General features: G+C 44.0%; 1 protein-coding gene across 1 annotated transcript in view; it reads right to left on the bottom strand.

Moving 5' to 3' along the window:
• The window catches only part of LOC139530626 (kinesin-like protein KIF26B), a 156,659-nt gene that overhangs the window by 64,947 nt on the left and 64,580 nt on the right, over positions 1 to 27,132 (bottom strand). The window contains exon 4 of the mRNA XM_071327202.1: positions 26,023 to 26,183. Coding sequence (XP_071183303.1) covers positions 26,023 to 26,183 — 161 coding nt within the window. The remainder of the gene's footprint in view (positions 1 to 26,022; positions 26,184 to 27,132) is intronic.

Raw genomic sequence — 27,132 nt, 5'->3', positions numbered from 1 at the left:
TTACCGTGGAAACGGTCTCAACTGCCCGTCTCGTCTTCTTGACCTGATTGCCCCGTCTTTAGTCAGATGTGACAACACAACATATGAAAACTAGTTTTGTCTCGTCTCTCCTTATGTCTGCCGCCTGTTGTATCTGAACCGGGCTTTAGTCCTTGTCTCCTTCCCTCTTTCCCTCTGCTCTCTTTTTAATTTAAATCCTCTCCCCCTTTCTCTTTACCCTCCCCTCTGTCACTTTTTTATCTTTCCAGTAGTTTCATGTCCTCCAGGGGATGTATGGTCAGAAAGTATCCGATCAGACTGCCTCCTGTCCCAGCCTCGCTACAGCCTCTGTCCCCCTGACTCAATCACCCCATGGAGCCCCGTCAAGAAGGGTGTCACTGGCCGCTCCTTTGAATAAAACACTCTTCCCATCCCTCCACACCTTCTCTCATTCCTCACTAGCAGCTCTCTCTCCTACCCACCCTCTCTCCTTCCTTCAGTAATATCTGAAGGGAAGACTGTCTCTCGAAGAGTAGTCACTAAAACTGCTCCTGCACTCCCAGACAGCCTCCTCTCCTCTCATCTCTGCGGTTGTACCTCCTTGTGCTTTATACCTCTCCTCTCCTCTCTCTTTCCTTTGCTCATCATTCTCTAAGGGCTAAACCTCCATACACAGATAAGATACGTGGTCAACTCACAGGAGACTACATTAGTCTCCACAAAATATATCTCTCTCTCTCTCTCTCTCTCTCTCTCTCTCTCTCTCTCTCTCTCTCTCTCTCTCTCTCTCTCTCTCTCTCTCTCTCTCTCTCTCTCTCTCTCTCTCTCTCTCTCGCTCTCTCAATTCAATTCAATTCAATTCAAGGGGTTTTATTGGCATGGGAAACATATGTTAACGTTGCCAAAGCAAGTGTGGTAGATAATATACAAAAGTGAAATAAACAATAAAAATTAACAGTAAACATTACACTCACAGAAGTTCCAAAAGAATAAAGACATTGCAAATGTCATATTATGTATATACACAGTGCTGTAACGATGTACAAATGGTTAAAGTACAAAAGGGAAAATAAATAAGCATAAATATGGGTTGTATTTACAATGGTGTTTGTCTTTTCATGTGGCAACAGGTCACATCTCTCTCTCTCTCTCTCTCTCTCTCTCTCTCTCTCTCGTACATTTTGACTCTGTGGGTTGACGTGGAGAAACAGACACAAACACGCCAAATACAATCTTGAATGACTTCTAGCAGAGGAGGGCACATTGGATCAGGTCCAAAGAACGGTCATCTAGTTGTCACCGAGACTATGGCCCTGACCCTGCAGATAGGCAGCCAGGCAGCAAGAGAGGTGTGTGCGTGGTAACTTTTCAGATAAAACTAAACTAAATATATTCACGTGTCACCATATAATTGTTTAGAACACAGTAGCTTCAACAGCACTCTGTAGGGTAGCACCACATTGACTTCAACACATAACCTAGAAGGCTCATGGTTCTCACCCCCTTCCATAGACTTACACAGTAACTATGACAACTTCCGGAGGACGTATTCCAACTTATCAGAGCTCTTGCAGCATGAACTGACACGTTGTCCACCCAATCAAAGGATCGGAAAATGCAGTGCATAAAATGTGGTAAATGGTTGACTCTAAAAAAGAGAAAGACAATAGTTGAACAGTTTGTAGGAGAAGCAAGAGAGAGCAGGAGAGACAGAGCTAGCTATATTTCATTGTATTTTTTAATTTTTTATTTCACTTAGCAAGCGAATGCAGCAAGCTAGTTTAGCCTACTCGGACACCTGGCTCAAACAAAGAGGGATGCTATGTTAACTCGCTGGCTATCCAACACTAGAACTTTTGGTTTAATTAATTTATTGCCGATGTTACATTGAACTGTGTGAATGGAATATGAATGACAGTCATCCAATTTCATGTAACAGAAATAAGGCCGCGCTCATAAATAAATGATTGTCCTCCCTCATCTTAAACGGCACCGATCGCCACTGCCTTCAGAGGGTGTGTGTGCATGCGTGTGTGTGTGTGTGCTTGTGTGCTTCTGACTAGGGGCTATACAGGCTGTCCAGTTTAAGCTGAGGGAATGCAGGCGAATAGAAGGAAGAGAGAGAAGGAACAGGAGAGAGAACTTGGCAGCAGCGTTCTGGTTGAAGACCAGGGAGAAGAGTTGAATCCAGCAGTCTGATCTCATTAAGATCACGTCCCAGAGAGAAAAAAAGACAGAAAAAAGCTCCCCTGGATTTGAGTAAAAACATTCAATGTAATGGTGGTAGTTCAGGAAATCATCCTCACATGAGTTAATAATGCCTTTGCTCAGTTGGATAACACACACACACACACAGAAAGAAAAACAGAGAGAAAACAAGAGCAGAGGAGAGACGAGAAGAGAGGAAAGGATGACGAGAGCACAGGAGAGGGGAGGGGTGGAGAAGAGCATCTAATCTACCTGTCTCTCTCCATGCGTCTCTACCATGCTCAGAGAACGGTAGAACCTTCCCTAGAGATTACTGAACGACGGAGAGCAAGAAAGAGGCAGGCCTCCATCCCTCACTCAACCTGTCCCCATGGAAACCACCTGGAACAGCCCAGCTCCCCTCCCTAGCAAATGCTCAGACAGGCGCGTGCCTCACATACACACACGCTGGGCACGCACACAAGGCTGCGCGCACTCAACAACACACACAAACACAGCTCGCCTTCAACACATTCAGCAATCTGCCGCTTCACTTGCAATACCAGAACACACACAGCAGACATCATGTACACACGCCACAGTTTCTACTATAGCTGGATGCATTTTAGGGGGTTTGCAGTGCCTTCCTTTCCTCCTATTTGTTTAGAATTGAATCGATTTAACACACATGTTCTATCTCCAACTCTATGTGGTGCTGAAGGACATTAACCCTAATAACCTCTAACCCAGCCTTACAGTATATAAGCTAGTGTTGTCACATTGCTGTCCTCCCTTCTTATGATGATCAGTGACCTCAGAGACAGACATTCTACCGATCTCTCTCTCTCTCTCTCTCTCTCTGTACCCTCTCTCTTTCTCTTCCATTCTGCCGCACATCGATTGACTCAATTCAATCATTCAATCAACATTCCCCTCAACTTCTCCCTCGGAGCTGAGAGCTGAAGATATTGTCTCTCTTTTTATCTTTCACTCTCTCTCCGTCTTTAACTCGTTCCCTCTCTCTCTGTCGCTCTCTCTCTTTCTTTCTCTCTCTCTCTCACACTCTCCCCCCACCCTCTCAATCTCCTGTTTTAACTCTATTTCTCTCTCTCTGCTTCTCTCTCCTTCCCTCGCTCTCTCTCTCTCTTTGGGGCTCTGAACTTTGCTTTCCTGACTGAAATGATCAGTATAACTTATAAGACGTAATCAAAAGTAATCAGAACTTCTCAATTGAATCCAAAATGATAAAAGCAAATCAAAATAGAGTGATGTTAGGAGAACGTATGGTTTTCTGTTTTCACTAATGACCTTCCACTGACATTGAATAAAGCCTGTGTGTCTATGTACGCTGACGACTCAACAGTATATACGTGCTAAATATCTCAATAACTAAAAGTATAGTTTTTGGTTTTAGTTTTATAACTGGGCTTGTAACAAACAAAGTATATGAACAAAATGTGCACATGTGGCTACATGCAGCTCCTGCTTTGATCTCAAAACAAGCATATCTACTCATGACCGCTCATGCTGTAAACACAGTCCAGTTAAAAGTAAATGGCACAGATCCATACAGTGCATTCGGAAAGTATTCAGACCCCATTACTTTTTCCACATTTTGTTACGTTACAGCCTTGTTCTAAAATGGATTCAATTGTTATTTCCCCCTCATCAATCTACACAAATACCCCATAATGACAAAGCAAAAACTGTTTTTATACATTTTTGCAAATGTATAAAAAAAAAAAAAATGAAATATCACATTTACATAAGTATTCATGACCCTTAATTCAGTACTTTGTTGAAGCACCTTTGGCAGCGATTACAGACTTGAGTCTTCTTGAGTATGACGCTACAAGCTTTGCCAGGTTGGATGGGGGAGCTTTGCAGCACAGTCATTTTCAGGTCTCCAGAGATGTTTGATCGGGTTCAAGTTCGGGCTATGGCTGGGCCACTCAAGGACATTCAGAGACTTGTCCTAAAGCCACTCGTGCATTGTCTTGGCTGTGTGCTTAGGGTCGTTGTCCTGTAGGAAGGTGAACCTTCGCCCCAGTCTGAGGTCCTGAGCACTCTGGAGCAGGTTTTCATCAAGGATCTATCTGTAATTTTCTCTGTTCCTCTTTCCCTCAATCCTGACTAGTCTCCCAGTCCCTGCCCCACAGCATGATGCTGCCACCACCATGCTTCACCATAGGGATAATATCAGGTTTCCCCTAGACGTAACGCTTGACATTCAGGCCAAATAGTTCAATCTTAGTTTCATCAAACCAGAGAATCTTGTTTCTCATGGTCTGAGAGTCCTTAGGTGCCTTTTGGCAAACTCCAAGGGGGCAGTCATGTGCCTTTTACTGAGGAGTGGCTTCCGTCTGGCCACTCTACTATAAAGGCCTGATTGGTGGAGTGCTGCAGAGATGGTTGTCCTTCTGGAAGTTTCTCCCATCTCCACAGAGGAACTCGGAAGCTCTGTCAAAGTCATCATCAGGTTCTTGTTCACCTCCCTGACTAAGGCCCTTCTCCCCAATTGCTCAGTTTGGCCGGGCAGCCAGCTCTAGAAAGAGTCTTGGTGGTTCCGAACTTCTTCCATTTAAGAATAATGGAGGTCACTCTGTTCTTGGAGACCTTCAATGCTGCAGATTGTTTTGGTACCCTTCCCCAGATCTCTGCCATGACACAATCCTGTCTCGGAGCTCTGCGGACAATTCTTTTGACCTCATGGTTTGGTTTTTGCTCTGACATGCACTGTCAACTGTGGGACCTTATATAGACAGTTGTGTGCCTTTCCAAATCATGTCCAAACATATTAATTTACCACAGGTGGGCTCCAATCAAGTTGTAGAAACCTCTCATGGATGATCAATGGAAACAGGATGCACCTGAGCTCAATTTTGAGTCTCTTAGCAAAGGGTCTGAATACTTATGTAAATTTTTTACATTTTTTCGAAAAACCTGTTTTGTCATTGTCTTTATGGGGTATTGTGTGTAGATTGATGATGAAAAAAAACAATTGAATCCATTTTAGGATAAGGCTGTAACGTAACAAAATGTGGAAAAAGGGAAGGGGTCTGAATACTTCCGAATGCACCGTATATGGTCTATTTGCATATTGGCCTACTGCAGCACTGGTCTGTGTAGAGTACGCACTGAGTCTTGCATGTCATTGCAATAAATTCCTACTCCGATGTGTTCTACCTACATCAAAATCTCTTGCATAATTCATTTTCTTTCGGGGTGTTGATTTGAAATTGGCTAATATTGCGTTGATTCGATTACAATTGCCACAGTAGAGGGAAACGTTAATAGTCTTATCAGGGAAAACTCTAGAGCAGCTGTCACCAACCTTTTCTGAGTCACGATCACTTTCTGAGTCAAAATGCAAGCCGAGATCTACCGCTCAGATCATTTTTTAACATGACTTACAAAATGTAAGCCTATGCAACAGTCTGAGCGGACGGAGAGAGCAGCAGCCTGAGGGTCTGCCTTTCAACATCCCTCTGACAATTACCAAAATTACCAAAACTTGAGTCGCACCTCGTTATTTCTGCCTCATGCACAAATTCATGTTGTTACTCCTATGTACAGAGAAAGTGAAACATTCCTTGATATTAAAAAAAAGATCCAAACCGCTAATAATAACAAAAACACAAGCCTATCGATATACTTTGCTACTCATTCATTACCGCTGCAGTGCTTGTTGTAGCGCTGAGTGAAAATAGGAAGAATGCACATTTTATGGCTTATAAAAGTGTTGAATACAAAAGTGTTGACAGTGCTGAGTAAGAACTTAAACATGAACTCACACTTGACAGTCTCTCTCTAGTTATGTTTTGAAACATTTTAAAATCGCACAGTATCAACTTCGCTGTAGCTTCCTTATATGCCTGCTACATTACTACAGACATGGTAATCTGAGCCATCTGATTGGCTAGCAGTTAGCCTATAATGCACTTGATTTTCTCTCCGGGCCGGCCGTTAAGGCAGAGTTTGTACCTTCCGACACGTGAAATGGTTCAAAATTGCAACAGTTCAACTACCCGACACGCAGCGCAGCAGAATCGGGTGCACCTACCCCCAACAGCCTGAGACAAATAACCAAAAAATAGGAACACAAGGCTTTATCGTTGTTGTTTTTTACAGAAATGTTTGGCGATCGATCGACCGGTTGGTGACCACAGCTCTAGAAAGTTGAGTGAATTTCAATCTCTTGCTTCTCTCCATGGGATGATATTTCTTCTGCATGGCACTCCAGGGGGGAGCTGCAAGGCAGTCTCGGGCTACTCAGCTTAGAGGGTACAACACAAGGCATGCAGTCAGAGGTCTCTTCACCGTCCCCAGGACCAGAACAGAGGCTGGGAAATGCACAGTATTAAATACAGGGAACTCTCTGCCACCCCAGGTAACTCAAGCTAGCAATAAAACCAGATTTGTAAAAAACTGATAAAATAACACCTTATGGCACAACGGGGACTATGAAGAAACACAGCCATTTTTTAAAATATTTTGTATTGTAATTTGCACTGTATTATGTTTGGTATTTTGTAGGTGGGTGGCCTTGCACGAGCCTTGACTTGTGCGAGCCGAAACGGCTCATAGGGCAGGAGCCATCTGTTTCTGAAGAGTGAGGCAGAAGCAGGATATTATGTAGTATTATGTATATTATGTATTTTATATGTTGTATTTTGTTTCCTGTTTGGATCCCAGAAAGAGTAATTGGGGATCCTAATAAATACTACTACTACACATTCATGCAGAGGTTTCTCATCCAAATCTATCTGAGGGAGAAGATACAAACTAACAGAGATACAGGGAGTGAAGCCCATCACACACACCCAGGACCTGTCTCATAGAATCCTGCCAGAATTGCTGTGTGTGTGTGTGTGTGTGTGTGCATGTGTGTGTGTGTGTGAGTGCGTGGGTGTGTGTGTGGACACAGAATGTAACTATAGTGGTTAAAGCCACAGTTGTCTTCTTGGTGCTGTCTGGTTACGGTGACTGGTTGCTTGAATAAGCAGTACACAGGCTTGGCACACACACACACACACACACACACACACACACACACACACACACACACACACACACACACACACACACACACACACACACACACACACACACACACACTGATGTCAGGCTTCCGTGCTTTCAACACAGAAACGTTTACAGGAACCAAAGGTGTTTCTGAAGGCTCTGGCGGTAGTCATGGATACTCAGGTCTGGTACCTGCCAGTGTGACAAACACTGTGTGCATTTCCTGTGTATGTGTATATATACTACCTTTCAAAAGTTTGGGGTCACTTAGAAATGTCCTTGTTTTTGAATGAAAAACATTTGTTTTGTCCATTTAAAATAACATCAAATTGATCAGAAATACCGTGTAGATGTTGTTAATGTTGTAAATGACTATTGTAGCTGGAAACGGCTGATTTTTATGGAATATCTACATAGGCGTACAGAGGACCATTATCAGCAACCATCACTCCTGTGTTCCAATGGCATGTTGTGTTAGCTAATCCAAGTTTATCATTTTAAAATGCTAAATGGTCAGCAACAAAGCACTTTCTTCTGAACCTCGTCAGTCTATTCTTGATCTGAGAAATGAAGGCTATGCGAGAAATTGCCAAGAAACTGAAGATCTCAAACAACGGTGTGTACTACTCCCTTCACAGATATCACTCATTGACGCAAATTAACTGACACCGTATCTGTCCCTCTCTCCCTGCTCTCCTCTTCTCCTGTATGACCCAATATACCCATAACTTATTTTCAACTCTACATCCATAGTTTAAGTTAAATAGATTAATAGTTTAATCATGGTGATCATTATGTAAGACAGTGTTTTAAGCGGTCACAGATGAAGAGCAGGAGGGGAAACATTACGAGAGAGAGAGAGAGAGAGAGAGAGAGAGAGAGAGAGAGAGAGAGAGAGAGAGAGAGAGAGAGAGAGAGAGAGAGAGAGAGAGAGAGAGAGAGAGAGAGAGAGAGAGAGAGAGAGAGAGAGAGAGAGAACAAACAAACACTGTAAATACAACCCATATTTATGTTTATTTATTTTAACTTGTGTGCTTTAACCATTTGTACATTGTTACAACACTGCATATATATAATATGACATTTGTAATGTCTTTATTGTTTTGAAACTTCTGTATGTGTAATGTTTACTGTTCATTTTTATTGTTTATTTGACTTTTGTATATTACCTACCTCACTTGCTTTGGCAATGTTAACACATGTTTCCCATGCCAATAAAGCCCCTTGAATTGAATTGAATTGAGAGAGAGAGAGAGAGAGAGAGAGAGAGAGAGAGAGAGAGAGAGAGAGAGAGAGAGAGAGAGAGAGAGAGAGAGAGAGAGAGAGAGAGAGAGAGAGAGAGAGAGAGAGAGAGAGAGAGAGAGAGAGAGAGAGAGAGAGAGAGAGAGAGAGAGAGAGAGAGAGAGAGTATTCTGTTCTTCCCAAACGATGAGTTAAGGCTAATTGGGAGACCTGGGCTGTAAAGGGGAGAGGTCTCCAACATAAGTCACACACATGCGCACGTATACAGTATGCACACACACAGAGAGAGAGTGTATGTAGCACGTCCAATGTTCCTATAGCTCCTATTAACATTGCAGCTCAGGTCTCACCGCAAAGGCTAATGATTTGAGTAGGAGTCACAGGTACAGTGCTGGAGAGAGTTGTTTAAGTGGACCGTGCTTTTGGACAATTAATAGACACTGCAGTAAATAAAACCTAATAAAAACATCTGTCTTGTCCAGGACTGGACTCTACACAGACCAGTGCAACATAGCTAATCAGAGCTACAGTAGGCCTATATGCAAATAAGTCATTTGCCACACGAGCCTGCCATCATTCACTTTGAACTGGACTGTGTGTTTACAGGCTGTAGCTACAGCGTGACTTTAGATCATTAGAACACATTCGCCAAAAGCCACTAAATACACCTGAATGGATTTCTGCAAATACACTGCTCAAAAAAATAAAGGGAACACTTAAACAACACAATGTAACTCCAAGTCAATCACACTTATGTGAAATCAAACTGTCCACTTAGGAAGCAACACTGATTGACAATAAATGTCACATGCTGTTGTGCAAATGGATTAGACAACAGGTGGAAATTATAGGCAATTAGCAAGACACCCCCAATAAAGGAGTGGTTCTGCAGGTGGTGACCACAGACCACTTCTCAGTTCCTATGCTTCCTGGCTGATGTTTTGGTCACTTTTGAATGCTGGCGGTGCTTTCACTCTAGTGGTAGCATGAGACGGAGTCTACAACCCACACAAGTGGCTCAGGTAGTGCAGCTCATCCAGGATGGCACATCAATGCGAGCTGTGGCAAGAAGGTTTGCTGTGTGTGTCAGCGTAGTGTCCAGAGCATGGAGGCGCTACCAGGAGACAGGCCAGTACATCAGGAGACGTGGAGGAGGCCGTAGGAGAGCAACAACCCAGCAGCAGGACCGCTACCTCCGCCTTTGTGCAAGGAGGAGCACTGCCAGAGCCCTGCAAAATGACCTCCAGCAGGCCACAAATGTGCATGTGTCTGCTCAAACGGTCAGAAACAGACTCCATGAGGGTGGTATGAGGGCCCGACGTCCACAGGTGGGGGTTGTGCTTACAGCCCAACACCGTGCAGGGCGTTTGGCATTTGCCAGAGAACACCAAGATTGGCAAATTCGCCACTGGCGCCCTGTGCTCTTCACAGATGAAAGCAGGTTCACACTGAGCACATGTGACAGACGTGACAGAGTCTGGAGACGCCGTAGAGAACGTTCTGCTGCCTGCAACATCCTCCAGCATGACCGTTTTGGCGGTGGGTCAGTCATGGTGTGGGGTGGCATTTCTTTGTGGGGCCGCACAGCCCTCCATGTGCTTGCCAGAGGTAGCCTGACTGCCATTAGGTACCGAGATGAGATCCTCAGACCCCTTGTGAGACCATATGCTGGTGCGGTTGGCCCTGGGTTCCTCCTAATGCAAGACAATGCTAGACCTCATGTGGCTGGAGTGTGTCAGCAGTTCCTGCAAGAGGAAGGCATTGATGCTATGGACTGGCCCGCCCGTTCCCCAGACCTGAATCCAATTGAGCACATCTGGGACATCATGTCTCGCTCCATCCACCAACGCCACGTTGCACCACAGACTGTCCAGGAGTTGGCGGATGCTTTAGTCCAGGTCTGGGAGGAGATCCCTCGGGAGACCATCCGCCACCTCATCAGGAGCATGCCCAGGCGTTGTAGGGAGGTCATACAGGCACGTGGAGGCCACACACACTACTGAGCCTCATTTTGACTTGTTTTAAGGACATTACATCAAAGTTGGATCAGCCTGTAGTGTGGTTTTCCACTTTAATTTTGAGTGTGACTCCAAATCCAGACCTCCATGGGTTGATACATTTGATTTCCATTGATCATTTTTGTGTGATTTTGTTGTCAGCACATTCAACTATGTAAAGAAAAAAGTATTTAATAAGAATATTTCATTCATTCAGATCTAGGATGTGTTATTTTAGTGTTCCCTTTATTTTTTTGAGCAGTGTATGTAAATTCCCCCGGGAATCCTCTTACATTTGGGAACTTCACAGTCCTATTGATCAAACAACCATGAACAGTTCTCTCTCTCTCAATTGCCTATGCACATCAACAAGATTAACAACTAATGTTAGCCGGAGCGAATATGAGCTAAAATCTAACGAGGGGGAACAGTAGATAAACCCTCTCAAATCTTTTCAGCTGGTAGTTGCACCGATAAACAATGGAGAATGGTAGCCTGCTCGCCCTTCTGCAGCTTGCCTTTGCCTGCCAATGCATGCTTGTCCCAACCCATGTTTTGACAACTGAGTGGGAACTTGCCTGCCTGCCCGCCCATTTGATTGATGCCAAATACATTTCATTGACAACTAAGAGATATGCTAACAGTCGTTCAAGTTCAGCATAGCTACCTAGCAATTGATTCACATTTCTTTCTAGCTAACCAAATGACACCTGCATTTCCACCGATAAACGATATGGGCGGAAAAGGTGTCCATTCACCCACTCATCCAATGACATGACATCCTCCCAGCAGCTAGCTAGCTAACGTTAGGCTACGTGTTTTTAGCTTGATAAATAAATAGTTACATAAATAGATAAGCTAGCCCATTAGCCACGTTATGACTGACTTGTGATCATTGCCCTTGCTAGTTTGATTGTATTGGCATTCCCAGCCTTCGGTACGTTCGTCGGTTTTTGTACAAAATATTGAGCCATTGAAACTGAAACAGTGTATCCCAAATAGCTGGAAGCAGCAAACACTATGCCAGTTGTGATTTGCAACCTGATAGCAAAATTTGTTGAACTACCAAAAAAATTTATTGGTGAATTATATTAATCATGCATTGAACTGCATCCATCTATTCTGCCAACAATGCCTTACTCTAATGTCATAGACTTTTGAGTCAAATATAACCTATTTTTAAAGTTGGTTTTGTAGCATAAACTGGGGATTTCATATAGTCCTTTCTCCTCCGTTGTAGAAATGACTGAAACAGTGTCAGTTAAGCATTTGAGGGACCAGTCTGCAACATTCCAGGGACCAGTGCTGGCCCCCAAACTGCAGGTTGAGGAACACTGCATTAGACACTACAATCCCTTATGTTTCTAAACTCTTACTAACTAAAGTAGCTTTCCCTGTAAACGTGTTCTCTCCTCTGGCCAGAATAATGCTTAATTTACTGAGTGTTTAACCAATTAGCATCTGTTTAGTCTTCAATCCTGCAGGCTAAGTGACTCAGTTAGGACCACAGTTTGGCTAGAGACACAGATGAAATACTATTAGTGGGGAGGAGAATGTGCTGCACTGGATAATTTACTCTATTCTGGGGTAATATCCAACGGGACACACACACACACACACACACACACACACACACACACACACACACACACACACACACACACACACACACACACACACACACACACACACACACACACACTGAAGAGGACAGAATGGGGAAGATAGATGAATGGAGGGAGGAGAGGGATGAGATAACAGGAAAAAGGTTAAAGAGAATAAAAAGAGGGCGAGACAGACTGTTTGCTGAGTCGAAACATGGTGCAAGAGAGGAAAGGAGAGAGTATGAAAAAAAAGTCAGAGAGTGAGAGAGAGAGAGAGAACTGCTGTAGTTTTCCAATCCCCGGATAGTGTTATGTCTCTCCTACACCTTATGATCTCTGTAAAGTGGCTGTGAAAATACCACCCACTCAACTCAAACATTAACATGAACACCGGCCAGCTATGCAGATCTGAGAGGAGTTTTCCTTCTAAAAACAACAGTATCAAACAGTATATGGTTCTACTGCAGTAGGCAACTTAACTATGCATTACCATAAACACCTGCTATGTGTGGCAGTTATATTTTTCCCAGAATCCTTCATTTTAAATTGGTTTAATGGTATGTACAGAATGGCCACTGCCTTTTCAAACACAAAGAATAGTACGGGAATGAAACGAGAGCACTCCTGTCTCTCCCTCTCAATGAAACGATAGGATGTTCACCCATAAAATGATTAATTCATTCAAGGTTTATACAAATGTCCATTCAGTAGAGAATTGCGTCAGAAAAACAATCACCACCCCCATGTCTCTACCATATATGGTTCAAAAGTTACAGACAATTTACTCTGAGAATGTAGCATGTTTAGAGTGAATGAAATGTCATCATGGGCATGATCAAACACACACACACACACACACACACACACACACACACACACACACACACACACACACACACACACACACACACACACACACACACACACTCACACACACACACACAACTCTCGGTCTCCATTCCCCAACCCCCGTGTCCCTAGGGGACGTTGTAGCAGGATAGATGGTCCTCTGCTCTTTTGACAATGACATATCCACTGCTAGATGGCCTCTAATGAAGGCTCTCGCTCACAAACACACCGAAATTCATACCGTAGAAACACACGCACACGCAAACACACACACACACACACACACACACACACACACACACACACACACACACACACACACACACACACACACACACACACACACACACACACACACACACACACACACACACACAAGCAGACACAAAATAAGACAAATACACACATGTTCGACACAGGTGAATAGTCAATTAGCGTAGAAAGGGAAGGAGGTAGGAGATAGGTCACCTCTGGGTGAGGAGGGGTTGTTTTGGGAGACAGAGGGGAGAAGTGCATTCTAAAACCAACATTATGAGTATAAGCACTTAACAGTTTGACAGTGAGATTGCCAGAAGCAGTTTGACCGTCAGTGTGTGAGGGAGGATAGTCTAGAGAACACACAGGGAGGAAACAGTCTGAAATACATCCAGGAGGAAACAGTTACAGTGTCTGCCGCAGAGATACCAGAGATGAGTTAACGTACAACACAGTTAAATAGACTACTACATATACATACAGTTGAAGTCGGAAGTTAACATACACTTAGGTGTCTTCAAAACTAGTTTTTCAACCAATCCACAAATGTCTTGTTAACAAACTTTAGTTTTGGCAAGTCGGTTAGGACATCTACTTTGTGCATGACACAAGTAATTTTTCCAACAATTGTTTACAGACAGATTATTTCACTTATAATTCACTGTATCACAATTCCAGTGGGTCAGAAGTTTACATACACTAAGTTGACTGTGCCTTTAAACAGCTTGGAAAATTCCAGAAAATGATGTCATGGCTTTAGAAGCTTCTGATAGGCTAATTGACATAATTTGAGTCAATTGGAGGTGTACCTGTGGAGGTATTTCAAGGCCTACCTTCAATCTCAGTGCCTCTTTGCTTGACATCATGGGAAAATCAAAAGAAATCAGCCAAGACCTCAGGAAAAAAATTGTACACCTCCTCAAGTCCGGTTCATCCTTGGGAGCAATTTCCAAACGCCTGAGGGTACCACGTTCATCTGTACAAACAATAATACGCAAGTATAAACACCATGGGACCACGCAGCCGTCATACCGCTCAGGAAGGAGACGCGTTCTGTCTCCTAGAGATGAACGAACTTTGGTGTTGAAAAGTGCAAATCAATCCCAGAACAACAGCAAAGGACCTTGTGAAGATGCTGGAGGAAACAGGTACAAAGTATCTATATCCACAGTAAAACAAGTCCTATATCGACATAACCTGAAAGGCCGCTCAGCAAGGAAGAAGCGACTGCTCCAAAACCACCATAAAAAAGCCAGACTACGGTTTGCAACTGCACATGGGGACAAAGATCGTACTTTTTGGAGAAATATCCTCTGGTCTGATGAAACAAAAATAGAACTGTTTGGCCATAATGACCATCGTTATGTTTGGAGAAAAAAGGGTGAGGCTTGCAAGCCGAAGAACACCATCCCAACCGTGAAGCACGGGGGTGGCAGCATCATGTTGTGGGGATGCTTTGCTGCAGGAAGGACTGGTGCACTTCACAAAATAGATGGCATCATGAGGCAGGAAAATTATGTGGATATATTGAAGCAACATCTCAAGACATCAGTCAGGAAGTTAAAGCTTGGTCGCAAATGGGTCTTCCAAAGGGACAATGACCCCAAGCATACTTCCAAAGTTGTGGCAAAATGGCTTAAGGACAACAAAGCCAAGGTATTGGAGTGGCCATCACAAAGCCCTGACCTCAATCCTATAGAAAATGTGTGGGCAGAACTGAAAAAGCATGTGCGAGCAAGGAGGCCTACAAACCTGACTCAGTTACACCAGCTCTGTCAGGAGGAATGGGCCAAAATTCACCCAACGTATTGTGGGAAGCTTGTGGAAGGCTACCCGAAACGTTTGACCCAAGTTAACCAATTTAAAGGCAATGCTACCAAATACTAATTGAGTGTATGTAAACTTCTGACCCACTGGGAATGTGATGAAAGAAATAAAAGCTGAAATAAATCATTCTCTCTACTATTATTCTGACATTTCACATTCTTAAAATAAAGTGGTGATCCTAACTGACCTAAGACAGGGAATTTTTACTAGAATTAAATGTCAGGAATTGTGAAAAACTGAGTTTAAATGTATTTGGCTAATGTGTATGTAAACTTCCGACTTCAACTGTACTACTGTATATTGTAGTACCTCTTTCTGTCTCTCTTGCTCATCTTCCATCCTCTCTCTCTCTCTCTCTTTCTCTCTCTCTCTCTCTCTCTCTCTCTCTCTCTCTTTCTCTTTCTCTCTCTCTCTCTCTCTCTCTCTCAGAGTGGATATTCTCCTTTAGGTTCCACCTCGAAGACTGACACAGGCTGCTAGTACGTATTCTGGAATTGGGGGTGGGAACGTTGTGCTGATTTCCACGTTGGAGAGAAATAACAACAAATGGGACACCATCAATTAGGCTTGTGGTTTGCTAGGGTGTTGTGGATGTGCATTAGCCGCGTGCTCCAACTCGGAGTATTGCGTGTTCAATCCCGGTGCTAAGTGCTCGTTTTATGACTTTGTTTGTTTTACCCTATCGCAACCCTTATCCCTTACCTTAACCATTCGGAACTAATGCCTAAACTTAACCATCAAGTTTTTTTCTTGAACTTAAACCTTAACCCTCAACTTAACAGTCGAGTGTTTTTTGTTGTAACTGTAACCCTATCCTAAACTTAACTGTAGAAATTTGGAGAGAAACTCAAAATTTGACGTTTGGCGAAACGTGGACAAACGTCAGAATCTGAAGTCAAATTGGTAAAACCGTGAGACCTTGTTGTGTTGATAGAGAGAGAAAGAAAGAGGGGTGTGTGTAATGAGAGGAGATGTATGCTGGACACGTCTGGAAGCAAAAGAGCGAGTCAACCACAGGCTTATCAGTAATGCATGACTGCCTCCATCATTCCCACACACACACACGCGCACACGCACACAAGCACACACACCACAGCAGGTTGGTGGCACCTTAATTGCGGAGGACAGGCTCGTGGTAATGGCTGGAGCGGAATAGGTGAAATGGTATCAAATACATAAAACTTAAGGTTTCCATGTATTTGATGCCATTCCATTAGCTCCTTTCCAGACATTATTATGAGCCGTCCTCCCCTCAGCAGCCTCCACTGATACACAAGCATGTGCAGTGTGCACGCATACACACACAGACCCACACACACACACAAACATGCAAATTCACACAGGCAAGCACACACACGCACACACCACACAAACACACACACACACAAACACAGGAATGTAGGAGAAAACCATGTGTGTCTCTGATTAGGCTTAGGAAGCCTAGAGGGTGACAGGAAGCCTAGAGGGTGACAGGAAGCCTAGCGGTTAGAGCGTTGGGCCAGTAACGAAAGGTTGCTAGTTCGACTCCCCGAGCCGACAAGGTGAAGAATCTGTGATCTTCCCTTGATCTTCCCTTGAGCAAGGCACTAATTGCTCCAGGGTCGTCGTCAACACAACCCCACTCTCAGGGGAACTCATTTCCACGTACAGAATACCCACTTGTACATGCAATGAAATAGGACACATATGAGCACCCCCTATTTGACCTTAGGAAGATGTGTCCTGAGGGAAGACGGTCTGACATGCAGTAGAAAATGAACAGTTACGGAAGTCATTGTGTTCCCAATTAAACGTAAACCGGTGTTCTTATTACATGAAAGACCCACACTCACACACACAGTTCAACGTTCAAGCACCTCGAAAGTGGGACTATTGCTCAAGCTGAGAATAAAGAAATGCGCCTTTCTTGCTTCATCTGTTTATCGTTACATGTTTCCTCTCCTCTGTTTCGGATTTATCTCCCACTCACATAATGGATGCATCATCTACACATCTCCTCTTACTTTCATTGTTCTCCATGCTGTCAATACTCCGAGTAGTGAGAGGATAGGAAAAGAGAAGAGGGGAGAGGGCATGGGAGGGGAGGAGAGGAGAGTCAGAAAGGGCAAAGGGGGTGAGAGAGTAGAGGAAGTCAGACATCAGACAGGACCATAAATTGCAGCGATGGAAAATCGGACAGTTTGGACACACACACACACACACACACACACATACTTCCTCATCCAGACATACAGGTCGTGACACCTGCACCGTTTAACACACAGCTATCATATATCTATACATAGACAGGAGAGAGAGTGTGTGGAATGTCCTCTAGGTGTGTGTGTGTGTGTGTTCAAGTAGTGGCCTTGTTACCTGTCAGACACAGGAGCGACAGACAGAAACACAAAAACACACACACAATCGCACACACACACCTCCACACCTCCACACAATTTACGACCTCCATCTCTTTTCACCTGCTTTACAGCTTGAACACAGCCAACACTGTCTGCTACACAGGAGCATGACACTCATAAATCACACACGTCTCTGTCTCTCCCTTCCCTTCCCTTCCCTCTCTCCCATATGAGCCAAAGGGGAAACCTACAGAGTGATGAAAACCGGGAATCAATAACATTCCTGGGAGGGAGCAAAATGAATTTCCTAAATAGAGTTATGGAGTGTCGTACCTCATAGGTATGTGTGTGAGTGTATGTGTGTTTGTGCGCACGCGAGCGTGTGCGTGTATATTGCATTCAAGTATATCTTTCCCCCAGCTAGCTCACCTCGCCATTAAAGTAAACATTTACAGTGTCTGACGCAGCCTGATAGCTATGGAGAGTGTGTATACAATACAATGTAATGTTTATACAGGACGTAATGTATGTGGCACATAGTGCATATAGACCATAGCCATGCATTCTATAATATACATTATGAGTATAAGCACTTAACAGTTTGATAGTGAGATTGCCAGAAGCAGTTTGCCCGTCAGTGTGTGAGGGAGGATAGTCTAGAGAACACACAGGAGGGAAGAGTCTGCAATACATCCAGGAGGAAACAGTTACAGTGTCTGCCTCAAAGATACCAGAGATGAGTTAACATACAACACAGTTAAATAGACTACTACATATACATACTATTATATATTGTAGTACCTCTTTCTGTCGCTCTCTCGTTCTCTCTCTCTTTTTCTGTCTCTCTCTCTCTCTCTCTCTCTGTCTGTCTGTCTCTCTCTCTCTCTCTGTCTCTCTCTATCTCTCTATTTCTGTCTCTCTTTCTGTCTCTCTACTACATACACATAGTACTATATATTGTAGTACCTCGTTCCGACTCTCCTGCCCAAAAAAGGGGACTTGTGTGAACTTAAGAGCTGGAGCCCTTTGGCATTGCTTTGTGCGGACTACAAGATATTTGCCAAGGTCCTCGCTAGCAGACTGAAGTCCCATCTGGACTCTGAGTGGACCATGAGTATCTGTTTAATGTGATGTTTGGGTTTAGGGAAAGGTTTTTGACCAGTGTGAAGATGTTGTATGCTGGAGCTTCATGTATAGTCAAGGTGGGAGGGGGGCTCAGTAGGCCAGTCTGGGTGAGGCGGGGCAGTAGACAATGATGCCCTCTATCAGGGCAGTTATATACACTAGCCATTGAGTCTTTCTGGGGCATCCTACACAGGAGACTGCAGGGAGTGTGCTGGACAGGCATGGCGTGTTGACAGGCATAGCAGTGTCGGCGTATGCAGGTGACGTTTCTGTGATGGTCAGGGGTGGTCAGGATATGCAGGCACTACAGACAAGTCTGAAGGTGTACAAAGGAGCTTTGTCAGCTAAGATGAACTGGGGCAAGAGCAAAGCTCTGTTATGTGGGGCATGGAGGGATAGGGCCCCTCCTCTGCCTCCAGGGGGTTTGTAGTGGGGTTGTGAAGGGCTTAACATTTCGGGGGTGTACCTGGGCTTGGAGAGATGGGTCAGGAAGAACTGGGAGGGGGTGTCAAGACTGGCCAGGTGGAGGTGGCTCATGTCCCAAGTGTCATATAGAGGGAGGGTGCTGATAATCAAAAACCTGGCAGCATCTTCCCTGTGGCATAAACTGGCCCTCCTCAACCCCCCCGCTGGTCTGCTCGCAGATCTGCAACACAAGCTGGAGGATTTTTTCTGGTCGGGCCATCACTGACTTTACTATTATTTAATGGGATGATCTCTGCGTGCCATAGGGTGGAATTTGAGTTCTATAAAATTACAAAAAGTGTGGAGATGTTTCAGGAGATGTGGTGCATCGATGGGGCCGTCTGTACAGCTGTGGAAGATGGTTATTGTGATTTGTGGTGTTGTATTGTGTAGTAGAGGGCAAGGAGAGTATGCAGTATAGGGGATATTTGTTTTTTTAATGAGAATGTATCATTAAAGAAAGACAAAAAGTCTCCCTCTCTGTCTCTCTCTCTTTCTATCCCACTCTCTGTCCATCAATGGCCCTGCCATCCAGGACCTCTATACCAGGTGGTGTCAGAGGAAAGCCCTAAAAAAAGACTACGGCCACCTAAGTCCTAAACTGTTTTCTCTGCTACCGCACGGCAAGCGGTACCGATGCACCAAGTCTGGAACCAACAGGACCCTGAAGAGTCTCTACCCCCCAAGCTATAAGACTGCTAAATAGTTAACCAATAGCTACCCAGAATATCTGCATTGACCCTTTTCACACTAATCTCTTTTGACTCATCACCAGGCCCGCACGGAATCAGTGCACGCAGAATTCCGATGAAAATCTGTAGAATTTCAAATTGGAACGCATAGGAATCTAGAGCGTAAAGTACACTGCCAGCTGATAGAAAAGTGAACTAAAATGGACTTGGTGCTGAACTTGCATTTTCATTTCATTTTCATGTATTTCAATCACCCAAAAGTGTAGCCAGAGATGTCCCACTCTCCCAACCGTAGCCCCTCCCCTGTGTGAGTGGTGCAGGAAGCTCAGTGAGTGAATGGCAGCTGTCTGAGGAGCGAAGTAACATTATGCAGCTAAAAATGCCCAGATTTACAGTAGAGGAGCTGAGGAGTAAACACTTGGTGTCCAGAATAACAGCCAGGGACAGGGCCAGGGAGTTTCCAGCTGAACTGTACGAGGATGGAGGAGTACTTTTCTGCAAAGACTGTCAGAATTCAATCTGCTACATACAGCGTCAAACTGCAGTGGAGCACCTGAGGTCACTCCGACACAACAATAGGAGGGCTAGTGGACCAGGTAAGCATTCTGATGCTTTAGCTAGCTACAGATATATTAACTAGCTAGTAGTTTTGCTCAAGCTAGCTAATATCTGTTCTTGATAATTAAATGTTTGTCTGTATCTAGATAGGGGTGGGAAGTTTACTAGCTAACGTTAGCCTGGCAAGCTTCCCAACTTGTCACTCCAGCTCCATCATGCCATTTAGGCTAGCTAGTAGCTAGTAGCTAACAAGTTACCAAAAGTGGCGTGGTGGAGCTATCAAAACAAGTGACATGTTGGGAATGAATTATAAAAGCAGCAGATATATTTTTTTGCTAACTACTCTCATTGTTTTAAAATATATGTGTGTGTGTGTGTGTGTGTGTGTGTGTGTGTGTGTGTGTGTGTGTGTGTGTGTGTGTGTGTGTGTGTGTGTGTGTGTGTGTGTGTGTGTGTGTGTGTGTGTGTGTGTGTGTGTGTGTGTGTGTGTGTGTGAGTGAGTGTGTGTGTGCACAGTACCTTCCACTACAATACTTCATCATAGGGATGGTGCCAGGTCCTCCAGACGTGACACTTGGCATTCAGGCCAAATAGTTCAATCTTGGTTTCCTCATTACAGATAATCTTGTTTCTCATGGTCTGATTCCTTTAGGTGCCTTTTGGCAAACTCCAAGCGGGTTATCATGTGCCTTTTACTGAGGAGTGGCTTCCGTCTGGCCACTCTACCATAAAGACCTGAATGGGGGAATGCTGCTGATATGGTTGTCCTTCTGGAAGGTTCTCCCATCGCCACAGAGGAACTCTGGAGCTCTGTCAGAGTGACCGTCGGGTTCTTGGTCACCATCCTGACCAAAGCCCTTCTCCCCTGATTGCTCAGTTTGGCCGGGCAGCCAGCTCTAGGAAGAGTCTTGGTGGTTACAAACTTCTTCCATTTAAGAATGATGGAGGCCACTGAGTTCTTTGGGACCTTCAATACTGCAGACATTTTTTGGTACACGTCCCCAGATCTGTGTCTCGACACAATCCTGTCTCGGAGCTCTTAGCGCAATTCTTTCGACACCATGGTTTGGTTTTTGCTCTGACATGCACTTTCAACTGTGGGACCTTATATCGACAGGTGTGTGCCATTCCAAATCATGTCCAATCAATTGAATTTACCACAAGTGGACTCCAATGGAAACTCCAATGGAGGATCAATGGACACAGGATGCATCTGAGCTCAATTTCGTGTCTCATAGCAAAGGGTCTGAATACTTAGGGAAATAAGGTGTTTCTGTTTTTTATTTTTAAGAAATTTGCAACAATTTCAAAAAATCTGTTTTTGCTTTGTCATTATGGGGTATTGTGTGTAAATTGATGAGGAAAAACATTTATATAAGCCAATTTAGAATAAGGCTGTAACATAGTAAAATGTGGGAAAAGTCAAGGGTATCTGAATACTTAAAACCATGTTCCGAATGTTATTAAATAATGTTAGTACTCTAGAGCCAAAAAAAGCTTTCTGCAGAATTCCGCAGATTTTCAGCAGAAATCGCCGCAGAAAATAGAAACAGTTTCAGCAGATTACATTTGGGTTTGCTCATCACATACGCTGCTGCTACTGTTTATTATCTATCCTGTTGCCTAGTAATTCCTGTCCTAGAGCGGAAATTCTCGTTTAGGTTCCACCTGGAAGAGTGACACATGCTGCTAATTCTGTAATTGGGGGTATTCTGTAATTGGGGGTATTCTGTAATTGGGGGTATTCAGGAATTGGGGGTATTCAGGAATTGGGGGTATTCAGGAATTGGGGGTATTCAGGAATTGGGGGTGGGAACGTTGTTGTGATTTCCACACGTAGCAGAGAAATAACAACACATAGGGCACTGACTGACAGCTGTCAGTGTAACTAGCTAGAATGCTAACCGTAGCCAGCTAATGGAAGTTATGTGAGCAGCATATCAGTTAAGACAGGCATACTTTAAGTCAGGTGCAAATAATTTTTTTCAGAGAAAGACTACCAACCTACTTGTTAAGAGATGAGTCTCGGCTAAACCGTGTCTAAATGAGCTGTCGACATGTTGAGGGTTGACGTTTGTCTGACTCTTGCCGTTTGATAAGCCGCGTAGGATTCCAGACGGCATAAATATTTGGACATACACATGGACATGATCAAATAGCTATATTATTTTTTCTATATGTTATCATTTAAGCTAGCTAGCTATATATAAATGGATTATCTAAATTGTGGCCACAAATCCAGACTAGAAATAAAAATCATATAAACTCCAGTAATATGGCTAGCTATTGAACGGTTTGGAGCGGTTCCCCAGATTTCTCTTTAGGATCAATGGAATGATCAAAAATGAGCAAACCCTGCACAACTGTGGCATCGGGCCATGCAAAACGAATTGATCTTGCGAAGATGGGGGAGCGTGGTTCTCAGATGCAATCGTATCACGCAATTGTATTATTTATAAAATGATCCTATTTAATTTTAATGCAGACTAGCTCAAACATAAGGGAAACTTGACAAATTATCCAATGAATAATTTTTATTTAATCCATGGCAAAGCGACCAGGTATTCGGTCGTCGCTAGTTAACACTGCCACAAAGTCATAAACCCCGTCTATATCAAAAATGTTGTCTAATTCTTATTATCTATCCTAGTCACTTTATCCATACCTATATGCACCTATATCTGTTATTAAGAAATATTGATTATAATCATATATTTTTAAACCTTTTTCTCCCCAATTTCGTGATATCCAATTGCAATCTTGTCTCATCGCTGCATCTCCCCAACAGGCTCGGGAGAGGCGAAGGTCGAGTCATGCGTCCTCCGAAGCCTTGCTTCTTCACACCTGCCCGCTTAACCCGGAAGCCAGCTGCACCAATTTGTTGGAGGAAACATCGTTCAACTGACAACCGAAGTTAGCCTGCAGGCACCCGGCCTGCCACAATGAGTCCCTAGAGCGCGATAAGCCAGGTGAAGCCCCGTCGTCCAAACCCTCCCCTAATGACCCTGGGCCAATTGTGCGCCGTCCTATGGGACTCCCGGTCACGGCCGGTTGTTACTCAGGATCGAACCTCAGGCTGTAGTGACGCCGCAACACTGCGATGCGGTGCCTGAGACCAATGGGCCACTCTCAGCTTAAACCTAACCTTAACCACACTGCTAACCTTAGTCTAACCCTAACCTTAAATTAAGACCAAAAAGCAAATATTTGTTTTCATGAATTTGTACGATATAGGCAATTTTGTCTGTTTTATCTAGTGGAAACCCAAGTGTAAGCCACAGAGAAATGCTATTTGGCTCTCAGACAACTCGGAAATAGGAATAACTTTGCAGCAAAAGGGAATATATCATTGCGGATAAAGTTCGGAATGTCAATTTCATGTGTACAACATCTAAAGACCTGCATCAGTATACTGAGAGCTTTGCCGTTTCTAAAAGGACATTTGGGGTGTTTGAGATTTTGTTCATGTTTTTTCAGGGGCCCCATACTACACAACGAGGATGAGGAAGTGATTTGCTGAATGGGGTAAGTTTCTCTAGAACACGTGAAATCACAAAAAAGCTGCCTGGACCCTTCCGTAACATGCCATTAACATGAAAAATAGATATTTGGTTGTAAAAAAGAAAGCGTCTCCTTTAAATCTGTCCTGAGCTGTCTGGATGAACGACACGATTCTGCAGCAGAGCGGGACAGGAAGTTTGGGCTGAGGTTAAGATTAGAGAGGGGATGTAACACAAAGTATCTCCTAGTGAAATATAACCCTGAATCTGCCCTCACATTTCATCTACTTGATTTGGAGCTACATTTATGGATTTGGAGGGTCATCTTATGTCTGCTCTGAAAATACCTTAGTAAACTGCATCAACACAGACAGAAGAGTACATTGCTGTGGTAGTACTAGTATCTGAAGTAGGTGTATACATACAGTTGAAGTCAGAAGTTAACATACACTTAGGTTGGAGTCATTAAAACTTGTTTTTCAACCCCTCCACAAATGTCTTGTTAACAAACTATAGTTTTGGCAAGTCGGTTAGGACATCTACTTTGTGCATGACACAAGTCATTTTTCCAACAAATGTTTACAGACAGATTATTTCACTTATAATTCACTGTATCACAATTCAGGTGGGTCAGCAGTTTACATACACTAAGTTGACTGTGCCTTTAAACAGCTTGGAAAAATCCAGAAAATGATGTCATGGCTTTAGAAGCTTCTGATAGGCTAATTGTCATCATTTGAGTCACTTGGAGGTGTACCTGTGGATGTATTTCAAGGCCTACCTTCAAACTCAGTGCCTCTTTGCTTGACATCATGGGAAAATCAAAAGATATCAGCCAAGACCTCTGAAAGAAAACGGTACACCTCCACAAGTCTGGTTCATCCTTGGGAGCAAATTCTAAACACCTGAAGATACAATGTTCATCTGTACAAACAATAGTATGCAAGTTAAAACACCATGGGACCCCGCAGCCGCCATAAAAAAGCCAGACTACGGTTTTCAACTGCACATGGAGACAAAGATCGTACTTTTTGGAGAAATGTCCTCTGGTCTGATGAAACAAAAATAGAACTGTTTGGCCATAATGACCATCGTTATGTTTGGAGGAAAAAGGGGGACGCTTGCAAGCCGAAGAACACCATCCCAACCGTGAAGCAAGGGGGTGTCAGCATCATGTTGTGGGGGTGCTTTGCTGCAGGAGGGACTGGTGCACTTCACAAAATATATGGCATCATGAGGGAGGGAAATGATGTGGATATATTGAAACAACATCTCAAGACATCAGTCAGGAAGTTAAAGCTTGGTTGCAAATGGGTCTTTCAAATGGACAATGATCCCAAGCATTCTTCCAAAGTTGTGGCAAAATGGCTTAAGGACAACAAAGTCAAGGTATTGGAGTGGCCATCACAAAGCCCTGACCTCAATCCTATAGAAAATGTGTGGGCAGAACTGAAAAAGCGTGTGCGAGCAAGGAGGCCTACAAACCTGACTCAGTTACACCAGCTCTGTCAGGAGGAATGGGCCAGAATTCACCCAACTTATTGTGAGAAGCTTGTGGAAGGCTACCCAAAACATTTGACCCAAGTTAAACAATGTTAAGGCAATGCTACCAAATACAAATTGAGTGTATGTAAACTTCTGACCCACTGGGAATGTGATGAAAGAAATAAAAGCTGAAATAAATCATTCTCTCTAGTATTATTCTGACATTTCACATTCTTAAAATAAAGTGGTGATCCTAACTGACCTAAGACAGGGAATGTTTACTAGGATTAAATGTCAGGAATTGTGAAAAACTGAGTTTAAATGTATTTGGCTAATGTGTATGTAAACTTCCGACTTCAACTGTAAGTATTGACCATTTAGGTTACTACCAATGTCCCGTCCACCGCTATTTTACTTCCTTCGACTAACTTTGAAGGGAAAATATCAATGTCGCACAGATGTGATATTATGTTATTATTAAGTCATCCAGAGGAAGATGTCGACCAAGATATCTTAATAACTGTCAGACACTGAGCTATTTATGTTCTGACGTTAGTTATTCATATATCGCCTTGAGTTATTGACCGACTGTACTAGGGTGTGTGTGTGTGTGTGTGTGTGTGTGTGCGTGCGTGCGTGCGTGCGTGCGTGCGTGCGTGCGTGCGTGCGTAGTGTGTGTTTTATTGATGTACTGTCATTCTCAATGTCTCTATTATGGATTATGTAACTTATGTATGTCTACTGGATATAGAGCTGGTTGCAAGGCCTCACAAACAGAGACACACACACACTTGTCGTTCCTCAAAGGGCTGAGGCACCCTGCAGCGTGTCTGTTCGTCCAGCTGTCTGTCTGTGCGTTTATACTGTATAAAGGTGTACCGCTTTTCTCTTACCTGGCGAAGAAGGACGCGGCGGCAGAGGTGGTGGTTGGTGCTGCCGTGGTAACCTGCAGAGTGGGAGGGGCTTGCGAGGACGAGGGGCGATCAGCGTTGTAGCGGTTCAGAACTGCCTCCGTCACACCCTCTCGACACCCATCAGATATCATCTGGGAGATCTACACACACACACACCGCACAACACACACGCACGCACGTACGCACGCACGCACGCACGCACACACACACACACACACACGCAGTTAGCCGTTATACAACAATAATAACACAAAAGAGAGAGGGAGGGACATGGACATGGGAGAGAGATGGTCACACATGTCGTGTGACTGGAAGTGCAACAGACGGACGTGTGAACAGAAGTCAGGAGGAAGTACACTTCTCAGTTGGGTTTTAGGAGAGAAAATAACATGTTTTCCTCCCACTGGTGGCACAGTGCCAGTCAGACCAGAGGGAGACCTGCCTGCCACCCTTCACCATCTGTCAACTCCATACCACAGAGCAGTAAGCACTGGCACACAACTCTGCCTCTCTCACACACACTCTCTCTCTCTCTCTCTCTCTCTCTCTCTCTCTCTCTCTCTCTCTCTCTCTCTCTCTCTCTCTCTCTCTCTCTCTCTCTCTCTCTCTCTCTCTCTCTCTATCCCCTCCCTCTCTCTACATCTTCTCCCTCCTTCTCCCTCTGAGCCAGATGTGATAGAGATCTGATTATTCCTCTTGATTGTGTTGATCTAATCGACCTTAACAATGTCCTTCACACACGCACAGACGCACGCACACACATGCACACACACACATGCGCATGGACACACGCACATGCACGGACACGCGCACACACACACCTTAACTGTGCCCTTCCATGCCCTTCTGCCGACCCAGATGGCCCAGTGAATGGCAAGATTAAAAGTCCTGGATGTATTCTGATCTCTCTCAATCAGGAGTTTATTAACTGATCACCAGATAAGACTGGGAAACACAAGACTCTGTTCTCTCTCTCTCTCTCTCTCTCTCTCTCTCTCTCTCTCTCTCTCTCTCTCTCTCTCTCTCTCTCTCTCTCTCTCTCTCTCTCTCTCTCTCTCTCTCTCTCTTCCTTCTTCCCTCTCTTCGCTC

Source organism: Salvelinus alpinus, chromosome 9, assembly GCF_045679555.1.
Source record: "Salvelinus alpinus chromosome 9, SLU_Salpinus.1, whole genome shotgun sequence".
NCBI classification, from domain to species: Eukaryota; Metazoa; Chordata; class Actinopteri; order Salmoniformes; family Salmonidae; genus Salvelinus; species Salvelinus alpinus.
This window is presented reverse-complemented; position numbering and strand designations above follow the sequence as displayed.